Source organism: Vombatus ursinus, unplaced genomic scaffold, assembly GCF_900497805.2.
Source record: "Vombatus ursinus unplaced genomic scaffold, bare-nosed wombat genome assembly UNPS02014802.1, whole genome shotgun sequence".
NCBI lineage: Eukaryota > Metazoa > Chordata > Mammalia > Diprotodontia > Vombatidae > Vombatus > Vombatus ursinus.
Window position 1 is genome coordinate 16,923,153 of NW_020954580.1, and position 15,453 is coordinate 16,938,605.

General features: G+C 35.5%; 1 protein-coding gene across 4 annotated transcripts in view; it reads right to left on the reverse strand.

The window, feature by feature from the left end:
• Positions 1-678: 678 nt before the first annotated feature.
• PIKFYVE (phosphoinositide kinase, FYVE-type zinc finger containing) overlaps positions 679-15,453 on the reverse strand; it is a 104,336-nt gene continuing 89,561 nt past the window's right edge. For all 4 annotated transcript variants that reach the window (XM_027873539.1, XM_027873537.1, XM_027873538.1 and 1 more), the window contains 9 exons: positions 14,075-14,172; positions 11,712-11,876; positions 10,496-10,555; positions 9,707-9,883; positions 6,870-6,973; positions 5,700-5,828; positions 4,855-5,116; positions 4,553-4,627; positions 679-3,578 (listed from right to left, as the gene is read on the reverse strand). In XM_027873539.1, the coding sequence (XP_027729340.1) occupies positions 3,463-3,578; positions 4,553-4,627; positions 4,855-5,116; positions 5,700-5,828; positions 6,870-6,973; positions 9,707-9,883; positions 10,496-10,555; positions 11,712-11,876; positions 14,075-14,172 (1,186 nt within the window). In that variant the 3' untranslated portion in view covers positions 679-3,462. The remainder of the gene's footprint in view (positions 3,579-4,552; positions 4,628-4,854; positions 5,117-5,699; positions 5,829-6,869; positions 6,974-9,706; positions 9,884-10,495; positions 10,556-11,711; positions 11,877-14,074; positions 14,173-15,453) is intronic.

A 15,453-nucleotide genomic window follows, 5' to 3' on the forward strand; every position in this document is an offset into this window, starting at 1 on the left:
TAATATTTTTTTCAACTCTCTTTTTGGGTCCTTCACCAGGATCTAAAAGCACACTTCCTTAAAGGTATAGACATCCTTCCTTGCTAATCAGTTTTGAACAAGGCAATTTCAAATGGGAGCAGGGCCGAAGAGAAGCTTCTGACTGAAACAACAAAAGCTGGTGTAGCTCTGCTACCCACAGTATTAAAAAAAAAAAATCCATTGCTGTTATCAAGGACATAATCAATAGGCTCTTTGTGTAATGGTAATAGTTTTGATACATTTATAAGTTAAAAGTACTCACACGTTCAAAAGCACTTGAGAAAGCTCTTTTTCTCTTAAATGATGGTATTTATTATCTTTACCCTTGGATATTACTTGGCAAATTGCTTTTATCAGTCTTTGATGCCAGTAAAAACTAGGCATTTTGATAAAGTTGTTTAAAAGACCACTTTAAAGTAACATACACAGAGTTTACTTTCGTTCATCAGTTAACACATTCATTTTTTCATAAAGGTTTTATTCTAAGAATGAAAACTCAAAAATTTCTTCCTGGTCCCTAACTTTTAAGTATTAATATTTTCAAGTCAATGACAGGAAATGGGAGAAAAAAGGTCAGCCACTTTTAGACACTCATTTTCCAGTTATTAAATTTGAAAAACCTGTTAAAAGTGGCAAAAATAACAAAAAAAAAAAAAACCAAAACAACTATGGTTTATTTATTTAAAGCAAAAGGCTTAAATTTTAATTCTGAGGCAAATTTGTTCTGTGACTTAAAGTTAGTTTATATTTCCTATCTCAGCTGTGAAGCTGATTTTAAAGGTAAAGGTCATTCCTTGAAGGCAACTATTTCTGTTGTTTCAAGATTTATATTGCAAAATAAACAAAACAAAACAAAACATTGTCATATAAGCTTCTATCAAGGTCTACTAGACAGTGGTGCTTTAAAAATGGCAATCAGGGATTTTTCTGTTACACACAAAAAAGGGAAGGCATTATGTATTCAACCACATCCATACAGTGTTACAGCTACTGCACATGGTATTGAGAAAAGGCCATCTTTGATTGGGGGCGGGGGGGGGGGGGAGAGGAACAAGTTAAAGCATTCTAGTAAATTCTTCCTTATCAAAGGTAGTGAAAAGTAGAGCATATAACCTTCAATATCCTAACAGGAGAAATAAATAGCAAATCAAAGCTTTATTTTGCATTCAAAACCTGTCTTTCCTGAGCATATTAACAGGTTTCACTGCTTGTCAAACTGAATTGTAGAAGTTAAGATGTACATCAACATTCTAAATAAATACTGGATATCTGAACGTCTTGATTTAGAAATTTTTTTTCATAGAAAGTGAGTCTTACTTAAGAGGAAAATGACTAGACATGATTATTTGGATAAAAGCCATCTTCTACTCAACATCCTCCAAATCCCTTCACTGCCATTCTCCACATTCTAGAATATGGCTATATAATATTTGAAATTCACTAAGGCATTGAAACAGCAATTCAGTCTCAAACTATATTTAGGAATCAAGAAACTGGGCCCAATCTACTGAACTTACTGTGGGAATCTTGACCTGAATTTACCCTCTCTATCCATTGTAAAAAACAAAGAGCACTACCTTCTAATGGATTCAAATCACCAAAGTAAAGATATTATATTATGCTCTTCATGGATTTTGTCACCCACCTTATAGGAACCAAAGCACAGTTTTTCTGTATGTTTTGTTATATATTTAAGATGAGAATAACGATGCCCACACTTCTCATCTCTGTACAAATCCTTCATTTTTAGTAAAATATCAAAACAAACCCACTAACTTTTTTTACATTTACAAAAGGACAAACAATGTTTTTAAATAGTGTTTATCTTCATGTTACAGCAATTCATAAATCTCTGGAAAGCTTATTCATTGTGGCAAACAAATTTCTAGTAAGTACTAATTGATTAGTGCTCTAATTCTCCAAAATAAACTTTCAAAAAAACTTACTTTGGGTGTCCGGGTATCTGAACTATATGTAACTTGAAAATATCCAATTTTTTATTTTTACTACATGAAGAATGTATACTGAATAAATACTGAGGAATGTGCTACTTGAAAAAATTATGGCTCAACCACTCATAATGTAGGAAAAAATCCAGGGGCAAATAATCTGATTATTTTTAAGATATTTTTTAAGATACTCAAATACTTATTTCCTAAGAGAAAAATCTAGTACTCTTTTAAGTACATTAAGCATTAAACAAAACATTAGCAAACAGGGACCACGAAGTAGAATTATATAGACCTAAGAGGTAACACTTTATCCAATATCTCAGAGTGCTAAGAACTAGCCTAACAGGAAGAAGATAGAAAATTGGCTTAGGTAAAGGATGCAGATTCACTTTAGGTCACTAGAAATACCAAAATCCCATAAATTTAACTTGGGCTGCTTTACATTGGACAAAAGTTGAGTTGGTTCACCTTCATAAAACAAACAGTGGACTGCCTTCTTCACTTAGTGAATCAGGTAGCTTTTTTTTGGGGGGGGGGGGTAAGAACACTCCATTCCAGATTTAATAAGTGATCAGAGACTTGCTTAGCTTTGTTGCACTTGATTGACTTTTTTGAACATGTTGGGGAAAGTGAGAGATTAAATAGTGAGGACATAGAAACGAGGTATAGTTAAAATATATTAAACTGCAAAAAATCTTTATACAAAGAAATAAAGTTACTGCTGAAAAATGATTTATGGTGATTGCTGTAGTTATCAGTCAGCTGAAATGCTCATAATGTCAGCACTTATGGCCTGAGGACTGATTTTGTAAACCATCTTAAATACTTAAGTAGGGAAAAGTTATAGGGATATACAAGAAATACAGTTCTTTCAGGTAAGATAGAAACCACCTTCTGTCAAATCTTTATGTTATTTTAATACATCACAATGATCTATTTGAATGGCCATTAATGGAATACTTCATAAAACAAAAACGAACCTCCACCCAACCCCCACCCAACCAGGCAAATGTATACCTATTTTAAAATTCTGAGGATAGTTGATATTAGGTTGTATACTAAAAATGCAAAAATAGAACTCATCAAAAACGTTTTCCAAAGATGGGAACAGCATTATGTTGGTCATCATTCAGCTCTTCTGGCAAGGCAATAATTACGGTTCATTATCCCATCCTCTTATTTACTGGTCCTTATCTGTACATTTCACCTTTAGCCCTTCGATATCTGCCTCTCTCCTTCAATTCAAATGAGGAAGAGGGGTTGCATCTTCCAATGTTTCCTGACAGCATACAGCTAACTCACTTGTATCAGGAAAAAAAAAAGTGCAGATTTTACATTTCAGGTACATTTGGCCTCTACAAGTACTGAAGTTAAGAGGCCTATGCATACAGTGGTAAATGTGAAGGACAGGAAAAGCCTGGAGCTTCTTTTGGACCCTCTTTTTCTGGTCTCACTTCTCTATAGCTCAATTCAGAACATGGGCTTCATCTCAGCAATTGAGACCCAGTCCTGTCCAGTGGTCAGGCACCATTAAGAAATACTTGTCCATTGCTTCACAAAATCTAGTCCTATACAATTCTGGAGAGACTACCGTTGGCATCTTACCTAATAAAAAGAGAAAAGGGAGGGGGGAGGGAAAGTTATAGAACTCAACAATTAATTGACAATCAGGCTATCAGAACAGATAATGCTAATTCTTATACATGAGCTGTCCCAATACACCAGAAAAGCTCAGTTCTCTAAATGGCACTGAGGTATTTCTAATGTGCTAGTACATTTTCTGTCATCATGACTTTATTATTCAAGAGAATAATAGTATGGTTCACTTTATTTTGACCTAAAGTAACAAATCAAGTAAGCTGCATTTTATTAGATGGTATAGGAGATAAATTTGCATTGAATTCAGAAAGACCTAAGTTCAAATTCAGGAAGACACTTACAAACTATGTGACTCTGGGCCAAGATACATAACTTCTCTTAGCCTCAGTTTCCTCATCTGAAAAATAGGGGAAATAAAAGCACCTGCCTCAGAAGTCTATTGTGAGGATCTAATGAGAACATGAATAAAGCATTTTACAAACCTTAAAGGTACTATACAAAAATGCTGGCTATTACTATTACCATCCCTCCCAGATCATACATAATATCAATATAACTTTACATATTTTTAAAAAGACATGCATGCTTAGAAGTCCTATTGGAAATCCATGTACTACCAGTGCTGCCTGACCAGAGAAAAATATTCAGTGGAATCTTGTCTACAGTAAGAAGTGTTCCCTTGAAGTTTCAGGAAGAAGCAATAACAAAAAATGGGCATATATTTAATAATCCTAGGAATGGAAGAAATAAGGGCTAAACCATTTACTTTTATGAATTTCTAAAGATAGGCATAAGGCTTTAGCATTAAGGAAAAGGATTAAGTAGATCAGTTAGTCACCAAAGTATTTGCTAAGTGCTTAACTATAACTATGTGCAGGCATGTGCTAAGGGCTGGGGAATACAAGGAAAGGCAAACACAGTCCCTATCCTCAGGGAGTACAGGAAAAATGATGAAATGAATACAAAGAAGTATTTATCACCTTGGCCTCCTAAAATTCCTGATGATTTCACTACCATTTCAAGCTTTTTGTCCCATGTAAATGTTCTAATGTAATCTGTCAAAAGAAAAAGAGGTAACAATAAAGTGGAATTTAGAAATGTATCAAATTAAAATTGTGACTTTTCAGATGAACAGTTTTGATGAAAAAATGGAAGCCAGAAGAGAAGAAACTTTATGGGGAAAACTCAGTAAGATTATCATCAGGGTTCAATAATAATCTATAGTATATTTCATTTCAACTTGTATTGTCTTAATAAAAGCAAATTTCATGTATTTACTTACCAATAATTCCAACTACCAGTTCATTACTGGTATCATCTCGTCCCACCAGTAAAGAATAGTCTATAATGAGGTGACTAGAGAGAAAATGGGAGTCACTATGGATAGAGGCTCTCAGCACAGCCTTGCAATGAGAACGAATGTACAGAGGATTATCTCGAACCATCTTTAAAAGATTTTCATCCAGCAGAACAACATCACAGCTTTCTTTCCCAGTGTCTGTTTTCACATTTCGGTTCCTAAGAGAGCCCTTCAGATCAAAAACCTGATTAAAAAAAGAAGAATCCTAGTTCACTAAAACACTCTGAAGTTGATATTTAATCATACCTTGTAGTAACTGTCAAGTAATGTCATGAAAAATGTAGGGAGCAGTGCATAGTGCGTAGAGAGCCAGACCTGGGTTCAAGCTCTACCTGTGACACATACTGGCCGTGTGACCCTAGGTAAGTCAAAGCAGTTGCATACCTACGATAGAAGAGGGAATTTACACATCAAGAGTTCTTATACATTTAGTAAGTCACTGAAAAAAAAAAAGTCAGTGAAATATATCCATATATTTAGCACTAAAGTAATTGTAAGACACCTAAAACATATAATCAATTTACTGGCATAAATTATATTATTAAATTGTAGGAATTCTGCATTACCATATTACTATAATTTCCTCAGGGGTTCAGCAAGTCAAAAGTTTCTCTATTAAACTGTCATAAAGAGCTATTTAGTGTGAAACTAAACATCAATCTTGTTACTGGACCACTTCACATAAAAGGTTTATTATAATTTACTACATTTAGTTATCTGCAGAAAGGTACGAAATAGGTTGTTCTATACAATCCAGAATACCTTACCTGAGCCATCTTTCTCCCATAGAAGAGATTTTCCATGACCAAGAGATCCAGCTTCTTCTCAGTATTATTCTGAGAGTTCTTATAACCAATTCGGTAAACCCCAAGAATTTTGGCCAATGCTGTGGGTCTCTAATCAAGATAGAAAATCATTCAAAGAGAACATGTGAAAATTGTTAAAACATAAGAGTATATGTATAGTGTTTTAATAGCACCCAAAACATGCTGAACTGATACTGACAAGTTAGATAGCCTAAGAACTCAAGATAACTGAATTATGTGAATTACATATTTGAATTACAGTAACAACAATAAAACAGTGGGTTGTTTCTATACAGCAATTTTATCCAATCTGAACGTTTTGATATTTTTCAAGGCATGAATGTTTTTCAAAAGAATAAAGTTAACAGGTAGTCCAAGTGCTGCTTTAGTACCTGTACAATGATAAAAAATCCTACATAACAAGGCCTCTAGCACATAGGGTATAAGGGAGAACATGGAATCACAAAGAATGAAAAAGCATGGCTTAGTTTCAATTTGCACCAATGGAAGGAATACCCACATCAATGACATCAAAGATTCACATACTTAATAAGAAAGAGCTGTTGATATTTTATATAATTTTCGAGAGTTTCTTTTGTAAGACACAATGAACGAATGAAAATTATTTATTAAACACTTGTTATATACCAAGCACTTACTCCAGGGATACAAGTACAAAAAGCAAAATCATGCCTGTTCTCGAGGAACATACATTCTAGGAGGTGGAATCTAGGCATAGCAGAGTAGATTGTCACAACCCATGGAAGCAGATGACAAGATGGTGGCCAGGGTGGACTGAAAGCTGGACTACCTCATTTGATCCTCATATCTACCCTCTGAAGCAAAGAGCAGAAAAATTATTATCCCCATTTCACAGGAGAGAACTTGAAGTTCAGAGGTAAGGGACCTATCTAGTGTCACACTATTAGTGGTGGAGCCAGGATCTGAACACAACTTTTCCAAGGACAAAACTTAGATTTTTCCACTCCAAGTATATGCTACTCATAGCTATCTCTTCTGGAAATTTGTCCCTTTTAATTCAAGGTTCAAGATGATGGGTTGGGAGTGGGGAGGCAGGAAAGCACAGAGAAATCCAGTATATATATATATAAAAGTCCATTTTGTTCCTACCTTCTGCTGTACAGCATTAGTAATGTAAGTGAAGTAGTGTGGCGCAAAGTCAAGGAAAGACTGGACCTCCAGGCGGGGCATCTGCTTCAAAATGAATCTGTCATCTGAAAAGTTTCAATTTCATATGTTCACAAAATCTCTCTCTCTCACTGGCGTGTGTGTGTGCATATGTGTGTGTGTGTGTGTGTGTGTGTGTGTGTATCAATAAAGAGAAAGTCAGATACTAGATGATGGCTCTTCAAACCCAGCAACTTTGGAATCATCCACTTAAGCATGCAGAGGGTTGTGACCCCAAAGGTAGGTAGGAGTCCCCACACTGATGAAATCATGGATCCTCTGTGAATGTATAAGGATGTGTATAAACACATATACGACACCTACATTTACGCAGAACTTCTCTACACTTCAGAAAATAAACACATTAAGTAAATAATTCAACGTCTTATCTAAAAGTTTGCTGTGAATATATCTCTATAGATACTGCTTAAATCTTGAAGCTACTCATAGTTAACCATTTCAAAAATGCTAAATATGTCTTCTTTAATTACTTTAGATCTCTAAACCTAACAATGTATACATGTTTGTATGAATATCCTTGTATAATTTTATATTATGGCAAAAAGATGAGGTAACTGAAGCAAGCAGATACATATAATTCCTCCCCTTCATGTTCTATAACGTGAAATATAAGTACAGATACATTTATATATGTTCTCCCCTAAAACCTTCACAAGTTTTCCTATGAAGCTGGAAGGTGCTATCTTCCCATCACCCAGATTCAGATATGCAGTGTTATCTGTTTCTCCCTGTCCATTATCTCTTCCATTCTATCTCCCCAACATCTCTCATTTCTCCTGTCCATTCACAAAACCATTAGCTTAGTTCAGGAGTCCCTCATCACCATTTCCCTGGCTTACAACAGAAACATCCTAAGTGGTATTCCTAGAACCTGTATATTCTCTCTACAAGTAATCCTTCACACATTTGCCAAAATAATCATTCTAAGACTCAGATGTGAATATGATTCAAAATCCTACTCAAAAACCTTCAGTGACTCCCTACCATCTTTGCATAATACAAACTTCTCTTGTAGCATTTAGAGGCCACCACAATCTTGCTCTCAATGACCTCTGCAGATTTATTTCATATTACTCCCCTTCCTGCAGTCTACATTCTAGACAAATTGGACTGCCGAAATGTTCCCCAAACTCAACATTCCATTGCTCACCTCTGCACATTTACACAAGCTATTCTCCATGCCTGAAATCCATTTCCTCATGTCCACCTCTCAGAATCAGTATCTTCCTTTCAGGCTCAACTCAGATGCCCCTCCCTCCTCTGCAGATAACCTGGTCCTTCTCTGTTTCTTAGTGTTTTCTCTCTCTCCTCAAACTATTTTATATTTGCTTATCTTTCTAGATGTTGCATCCCCAGTAAAATTTAAGCTCCATGAGGGAAGAGACTACTTCCTTTTTGTCTTTGTATCCCCAGGCCTGGTAGAGGCTTAATCTCTACAGAATTGAATGTAAACAAACAAAAAATAGACATATACAAAGAGAGAGCCCTATGTATAGATGGCTGTATGTTTAAACATAGATACATCTAACCCTGAGGGATCTATAGCTATTACAGATATTTCATGGTTACACATAGGATACCACTTCTAACAAAATCCTAAATTATTCATTTGCTTTAATTAATCAATGGTTATTATCTAAAACAATTATAGGCCTAGAAAGAAGACTAAAAGGACATATAAAAACCTGCATTTAGCTAAGAGTCATGTAGCTAAGAGCCACAAAAGGCTGATCTCAGAGTCAGGCAGACCTGATTTGGAGGCCCACCTCTGACACGTAAGGGCTGTGTAAACCTAGGTAAATTGCTTAACCTCTCAGTGTTCTGGGCAACTCTCCAAGATTAAAGTTACAGACAAGGTGCCAACCTACATCAATAGAGGAAGTTCTCTTCACATGGACTGATAAAATCACGTTAGGTTAAAAAAAAAAAAAATTGACCTAAAACCACACCTATATTCCTTTTAGGCAGGTAATAAATCTATCCTTTTTTTTTCCTTTAAAGAAACATAGCCTACTCTGGCAACCAATTATAGAAACTGATTACCTACAACACCATCTCAACAAAAATTCTTACTAATCTAAATTGGTCATCTCACAGTGTAAGTCCTTTTCAAATCATCTAGTTTTCAGGTAGAGATGAAGAAAATTTAGTACGCCACCTGTCTAACTTTCATAAAACAATTTAGCTGTTTTCTCATCTCCAAGTTAAATATGCTTAATTTATTTTAGCTTTTCTTCATTAATATACTCCACAGTTCCCTTTTGAAATCCTCTCCCAAGTTATTCCATTTACATTTTAATTTGTGGAACCCAGAATCAGACATTTAACTAATGCTTATTCAAACCATTATATCCCCTAAAATGCATATTCCTTACTATATCACATATACTTTCAAGCACAAAAAGAAAAACAAAAAGTTTCTTTCTAAAAAAATAAAGCTATCATTATCATATATTTCAATGCCAGTGTGATACCTAAGCCACAAGATTAAAGGATTTAGAAAGAGAAACAACTTTGGCAATGTTATAATCTAACATCCTTACTTTATAGATGAGAAAACAAGCCTCGCTAGAATAAGTGAATTGTCAAGGTCACACAGGCAGGGTAGAAATTAGCAGAGTCAGGATTCAAGCTCAGATCTTCCAATTTCGAAACCTAATTTCTACTTAATCAAAGTTTTCTTCTAGTCATACACCTTAAATAAATGAATAAATAAATAAATAAACAAATGCTATCTACCTAGTAAATAGCTAACTTACCTTCAGTCACATAAAATGCAGCTCCTGATTTTCCACCCCTGGCTTGCCAGGGCAAAGAGTGAGAAAGGGAACGGATAAAATCCTCTTCACTGCTCCCCAAGATTACTTCACGCATTTTATGAAATTCTCCAGCATAATAGAGCCGGCAGTAGAACTTGGCATTAGCATCAGAAAACTCTGTGAACAAATACAAAGGAAGAAAGAAAACTTTATAAATCAGAAACAAGACATTCAAAAAACACAACCAATTCATTCCTCCCATAACCCTATGCTAAATGATATTTTCAGTATAAAATCATCCTTCTAGAGCATTATCATAGTTCTGTCAAGGAAATGTTCAGAAAACTTTACGAACTGCAAGTCACATACTTTCAGATAAATTAAAAACAAAGCTGAGTCAAGAACCAATTCCCCTTTTTTACAGTGGTTCTTGGGTCTTACTTTAAAATCATATACACCATATAATTTAAGATTATTCTCATCACTCTATATAAAATCATCCAGGCCCCAAATGATTTCTGAAGGCAAAAAAGATTCTAGTTTTCAATTACTGATGTGAAATCTAGATACAAATCACACTATAGATGATGTTCCTACTTAAATATAAAGTTACCTTTTTAAAAAGTTTCATGTCAGCTTGCACAGACTTAGATATCTATTTTTATCACCACATGGTAAAACAACTAATCGGTATTATTTGTTTGGAAGCCAGAGGCCCTTGAAAAGATGACAATTTGTACAACTACAATCCCTTCCCCTCAAAACTACCCTAAATGATTCTATACTTACGAAGTTCCACATGAGGATTTGCAAGTTGTTTTTTTTGGGTCTCCCCTCCATCTATTTCATCTAAAAAAAATTATTTCAGGAACAGATAAAGTCATTTTCATGCTAGATGCCAATTAATTTTCAAAAATTAATCAATACCACAACATAATATGGTTCTCACTCTTAGAAAGAACTTACTCTCCTCCTTAGCTTGTATTTCAACAAACAAATAAATTGAAATTATCTAAATTCAGTTTAATTTCCAGCTAAAATGCAAATTCTACCCAACTTGCAGTAAACTGGTGGTCAATCTTTTTCTTAAGATTGCCCTACAGAATATATTATCTCAAGAAAATGAAATAATTTTAAAAATTCATTTCTTCTCCCATGCATGAAACGCTCTCATGACTCACCTCCCCACATTTTGGAATCTCTAGCTCCCTCCAAGGCTTAGCTTATAACACCTCCTAACAGCCAATCTTTCCTAATATCTGCTGTTATAACTGTTCTCCCCAGCCTCCAATGAAATTTTTCCTGCCCGTAATTATCCATCTGTTCATGTAGTCCTTCCCCACGGTAAAACATCAGATCCTTGGGGTAGGGACTGTTTTATTTGTGTCTTTACATCTCCCACCCCTAATACAATGCCTGGCACACAGTAGGCACTTAATAAATGCTTACTGAATTAAATTGATTACAAACATTGTTAATCATTTACAAACAGCTAATTAATAAGCAACCATTATTTTTATATTTTCTACATTTCAAAATTTACCTTTCAAAACACAGACCAAAACTGGAAGGATAATATTTATGACTTTATATGCCATAAGCAACCCATTAACATGATACCTGAACACTCTGTTTAAATTTTAGTTTTAAAAAAAGGCAACAAAATTATTCTTAAGGGTTTTTTTAGACCAGCTATTTATACTCTAGTCCTATACCCAATAAATATATTCAATAGGTAATACTGAAAAAAAAAAAATCAAAATGAGAAAAATATCCTAAATTGTGCTGTGAATTCCTGAGCAAGAGAACTATGAGAAAGGAACTGTGAATCTTATCAAGTAAAGAACATTATTTCAAAGAGTTTGGCAAAGCTCAGCTTTCTGGGTACATTATAAATTCAAAGCCTTACCATGAGAGTAAACACATACTGCCCAACCTACAAAAACCATCCTACTAAAAAACATTTAAGTTTAGAATAAATTACACTTTACCACTTTGAACACACCTTGAGGTTCTACTCCTTGGTTCTCTGCCCCTTCTTTGCCCATCTGCCCAACCTGATAGTAAGCACTATCTGCACCACGTAAAGTCTCCTTCTTTTGGGAAGACAGGTCGGGGCTCTTCCCTCCTGTGCCACGGAAGAAAGACAACACTCCCGAAGCCTTTTTGGCTAAAAACAAAATAAGTGAGTATTATTTTCCAAATAGCCTTATCAACTACAGTTGAATTTCAAATGTTTGAATTAATTTCCTGGGTGGCAGAAAGCATTATACAAAGAAGGAAGTCTGAGTTTTATTAAAACTCTCAACTTCATGTTTTACGGTTACTTGTGATACATCCCACTGCCCCACTCAGTCAGTCAGCTGTCTCCCAGGTAAGCTCTTCTCACTGGCTAGAGCAGGCCTGCACGCCAAAGGATTTTGGGTGGCCTGCGAGAAATGTAGAGAAAAACATCTTCTACACTCCCCGTCTTGAAATCCTTCAGCAGGCCACAGTTGTGAAGGCCTGGGTTAGAGGCATGGAAGAAAAGAAGCTACTCAAATAAATCAATAAGCCTTTATTTAACACCTCCTATGTCCTGGGCACTGTGCTAGGAATACAAAAACAACAAAATGAAATAGTCTTACTCTCAGCAACTTTAATGCCCCACAGATGCAATGTGTGTACACGTAAGTTTATGTAGAATAAAATAATAAATACAACAGTTTGAGGAGGGAGAACACTAGCATTTGGGCGAGACAAGGATAGACTCATACTGAGTCTTGAAGGAATGCAAGGGAGAGACAGAAGACTAAGTACCATATGTGAGAAAAACCAGGAAATTCGCTTTGGCAAGACCCAGGATAAACTCAAGGATGAGAACTTGGACAAGTAGAAAGAAGAATGGTGATGCAGTTATGCTATCAGGAAGGGAAGTTTGAAAGCAGAAGGTTTGGGGAGTAATGTAAAGAGCTCTATTTTGGTTAGATTGAACTTAAGATCTCCCACAGGCAGCTGAGTGATGGGTGACTGCAGCTGAGGAGGCCATGGAAGACATGTAGATCTGCCAGTCATCTGCATAAACAAATAATATACCCATGGGAGCTGACATAGTCAACAAATAAGTGTAAAGGGAAAAAAGGAGAGGGACCAGGGCAGAGAGTTGGGGTACAATAAGAATTTAGTAGGCATGACATGGATGACGAGCCAGACAAAGGAGACTTTGAGAAGGAGTAATTACATGAGTAGAAGGAGAAACAGGAGAAAGTAGTGTCACAAAAACACAGAGAAGCGAGAATAACCAGGAAAGGTTGGCATGAAATGCAGAAGAAAGATTAAGAATGATTACGAATGAGAAAAAAGGCCTCAGATTTGGAGATCATCAATTAACTTTGAAAAAAGTTCCAGTTAAGTGATAAGATTGGGGAAGCCAGATTGCAAAGGTTTGAGAAGGGAATGAAAGGTGAGGAGGTGAAAGCAAAAAATGTGTCCTTAAGCTTCTTTCTAGGTTGAGAAAGGGTTAAGCAACTTAGACAACTGCTGAAGGGCATAGTAGGGTTAGTGAAGGCTATTAAAGATGGGAAGACTTCCATGTATTTGTAGGTAGCAGGGAAGGATAATCAGAGAGACGGGGGGGGGGGGGGGACCGAGGTGGCACTCTGCTAGAGGAAATGGGAAGGGACAGAATACAGGACACATGAAGAGATGTTGGCTTTGGCTAGAAGGTGGCCTCATTATCAGAAACTTGAATAAAGGAAAGAGCAGACGACTGATATCAAGGGGTTTTATGATATTTAGGGAGAAGAGGAAGCTCACAGAAAAATGGCCTCTATTTTCTCAGGTTCATGAATAGTTTAGTTTCTTTGTAGAGACTCTTAAGTTGAAAGCTCCATATTAGTAAAAGAGTATCCTTCTGAAAAGCATTTAGCCAAGCATAGGTGCTTAAAGTTGTTATTCAACTGACTACTTACATTAAGAGGAGCTGGAAGTGATATGTATCTAACTCAACCCCTTCATTTTACAAAAAAACACCTTAGGTACATAGAGAGGTTAAGTGCTTGCCCAAGCTCACAAAGGTAGCAAGCAGGAGAGCGAGGTTTCAAGCCCAGGTATTCTGATACCAATCCAGTCCAGTATCTTTCTGCTATACTAGGCTACAATGTATACAGTTATACATTGCATAACAGGACAATGGCAAAGCATGCAAAAAAGAGGCCTTGTAAAAATTTCAAAACCAAAAACCCAAAGAAGTAAATGCTTTTGAGGGCCATTTCTTATTTGACTACTTTTCCTCTTTCACCAACACCTATAAACATATCTTACTGCAGTTGGAATAACAAACTAAGCCAACTATTACTGCTAACAAACACCACAACTGTGCAGTCTTACGGGGCTGAGGTTCTGCTTCTGCTGGTCGACTTGCTGATCCCCCCGAAAGCTCTGGTAATCTCACAGGGCTGCTACTCTTGGGTCTGTTGTCCAAAGTACTGAAATGTCGAGTAGAAATGAGTTTTACACATTGATTTATACATTTAATTCACAGCTTATAGAAACACAGAAAATAGAAAAAAAGACCTTTTCATTGGCAAAAAGGGAAAATAAGATGAAATTAAATAGTAAGTATTTGCTCCTAGGGAAGCTCTTTTGATTTTTATCTAGAATCAGGAACTTTTTTTCTTGGTTAAGGTTTTAGTTGTAACTTGGACACTTCACTCTGGCATGAGAGTGGCCCAGGATTGCTAAAGGAATTTCAGTACAACAAAAGTTCTGGCATGTTCCACAAAGCTAGAAACAGCATGATAACTGAATGTATTTGGTGTACACGATATCTCCACAAGGTGGGCCACTTAGGTGATAAATTATTTTAGACACATAATAACCATTTTGGAAGGCAGGCAGGTCTTGGATGACAAACTTGAGGATGCGGTAAAATGTTGATGAGAATATGTTCTGGCCTCTAAAGAGGCAGTGGTTTTTCAGAATTGGGAAGGAAACAAAGTGATAAACAAGCAGTCATTAAAAATTTTTAAATTCTACTGCTGAAGACATAAAGCGTAGAATTAAGTTAAAATTTTATTTCAAACAGTTTCAGTGACTGGTTTATTTTCCTCATATTCTTCCTAAATGAACTGAGTTCATTCAGTGAATCTTGGAGTTAATGAAAAAACAAAATCTTTCACCTCGGCTAGTTAAACTGTATTAGGTAGACCTAATTTAGTAAAATCAATGATTAGGTAAGTTTAACCTTGGATGACTTAAAGAAATTTTCAGCTTAGAGGAAAAGAAATTAGGCTTGCCTTTTTGTAACCTTATCATAGAAATCATTGATTTAAAATCTAATGCTAATATTAAGCAAAATTAAATATTTTATTTCTCAAACTGTCAAATCAATTGTCAACTTCAATGATACAAACAATATGAAGTCTCTGAATGTCTCAGAGGATGAACCTATTAAATAGAACCAAAAAATCTAGTTCTCAAAAAATTCCTCAAAGTTTCAGAAAATATATCTTCTTCTTTTGTTTAATTTTGCAGTCAGGCTGTAGCGTAACAATTAATTTAACAAGTACCTTATTTTTCAACGAAAAAAAAATGAGAGTATCAAAATCCTGCAGACTTTGAATAATTATACAATTACTGGTCAAATCCTACTACGCCACACTCCAAAAGACTGTTCAGAATCATTTGTTATACTAGAACTGTTTTATCAAATAATGTTCAAAATAAATGAGCCATCTTTGGTAACTTAGAAATTTTTATCATATAAA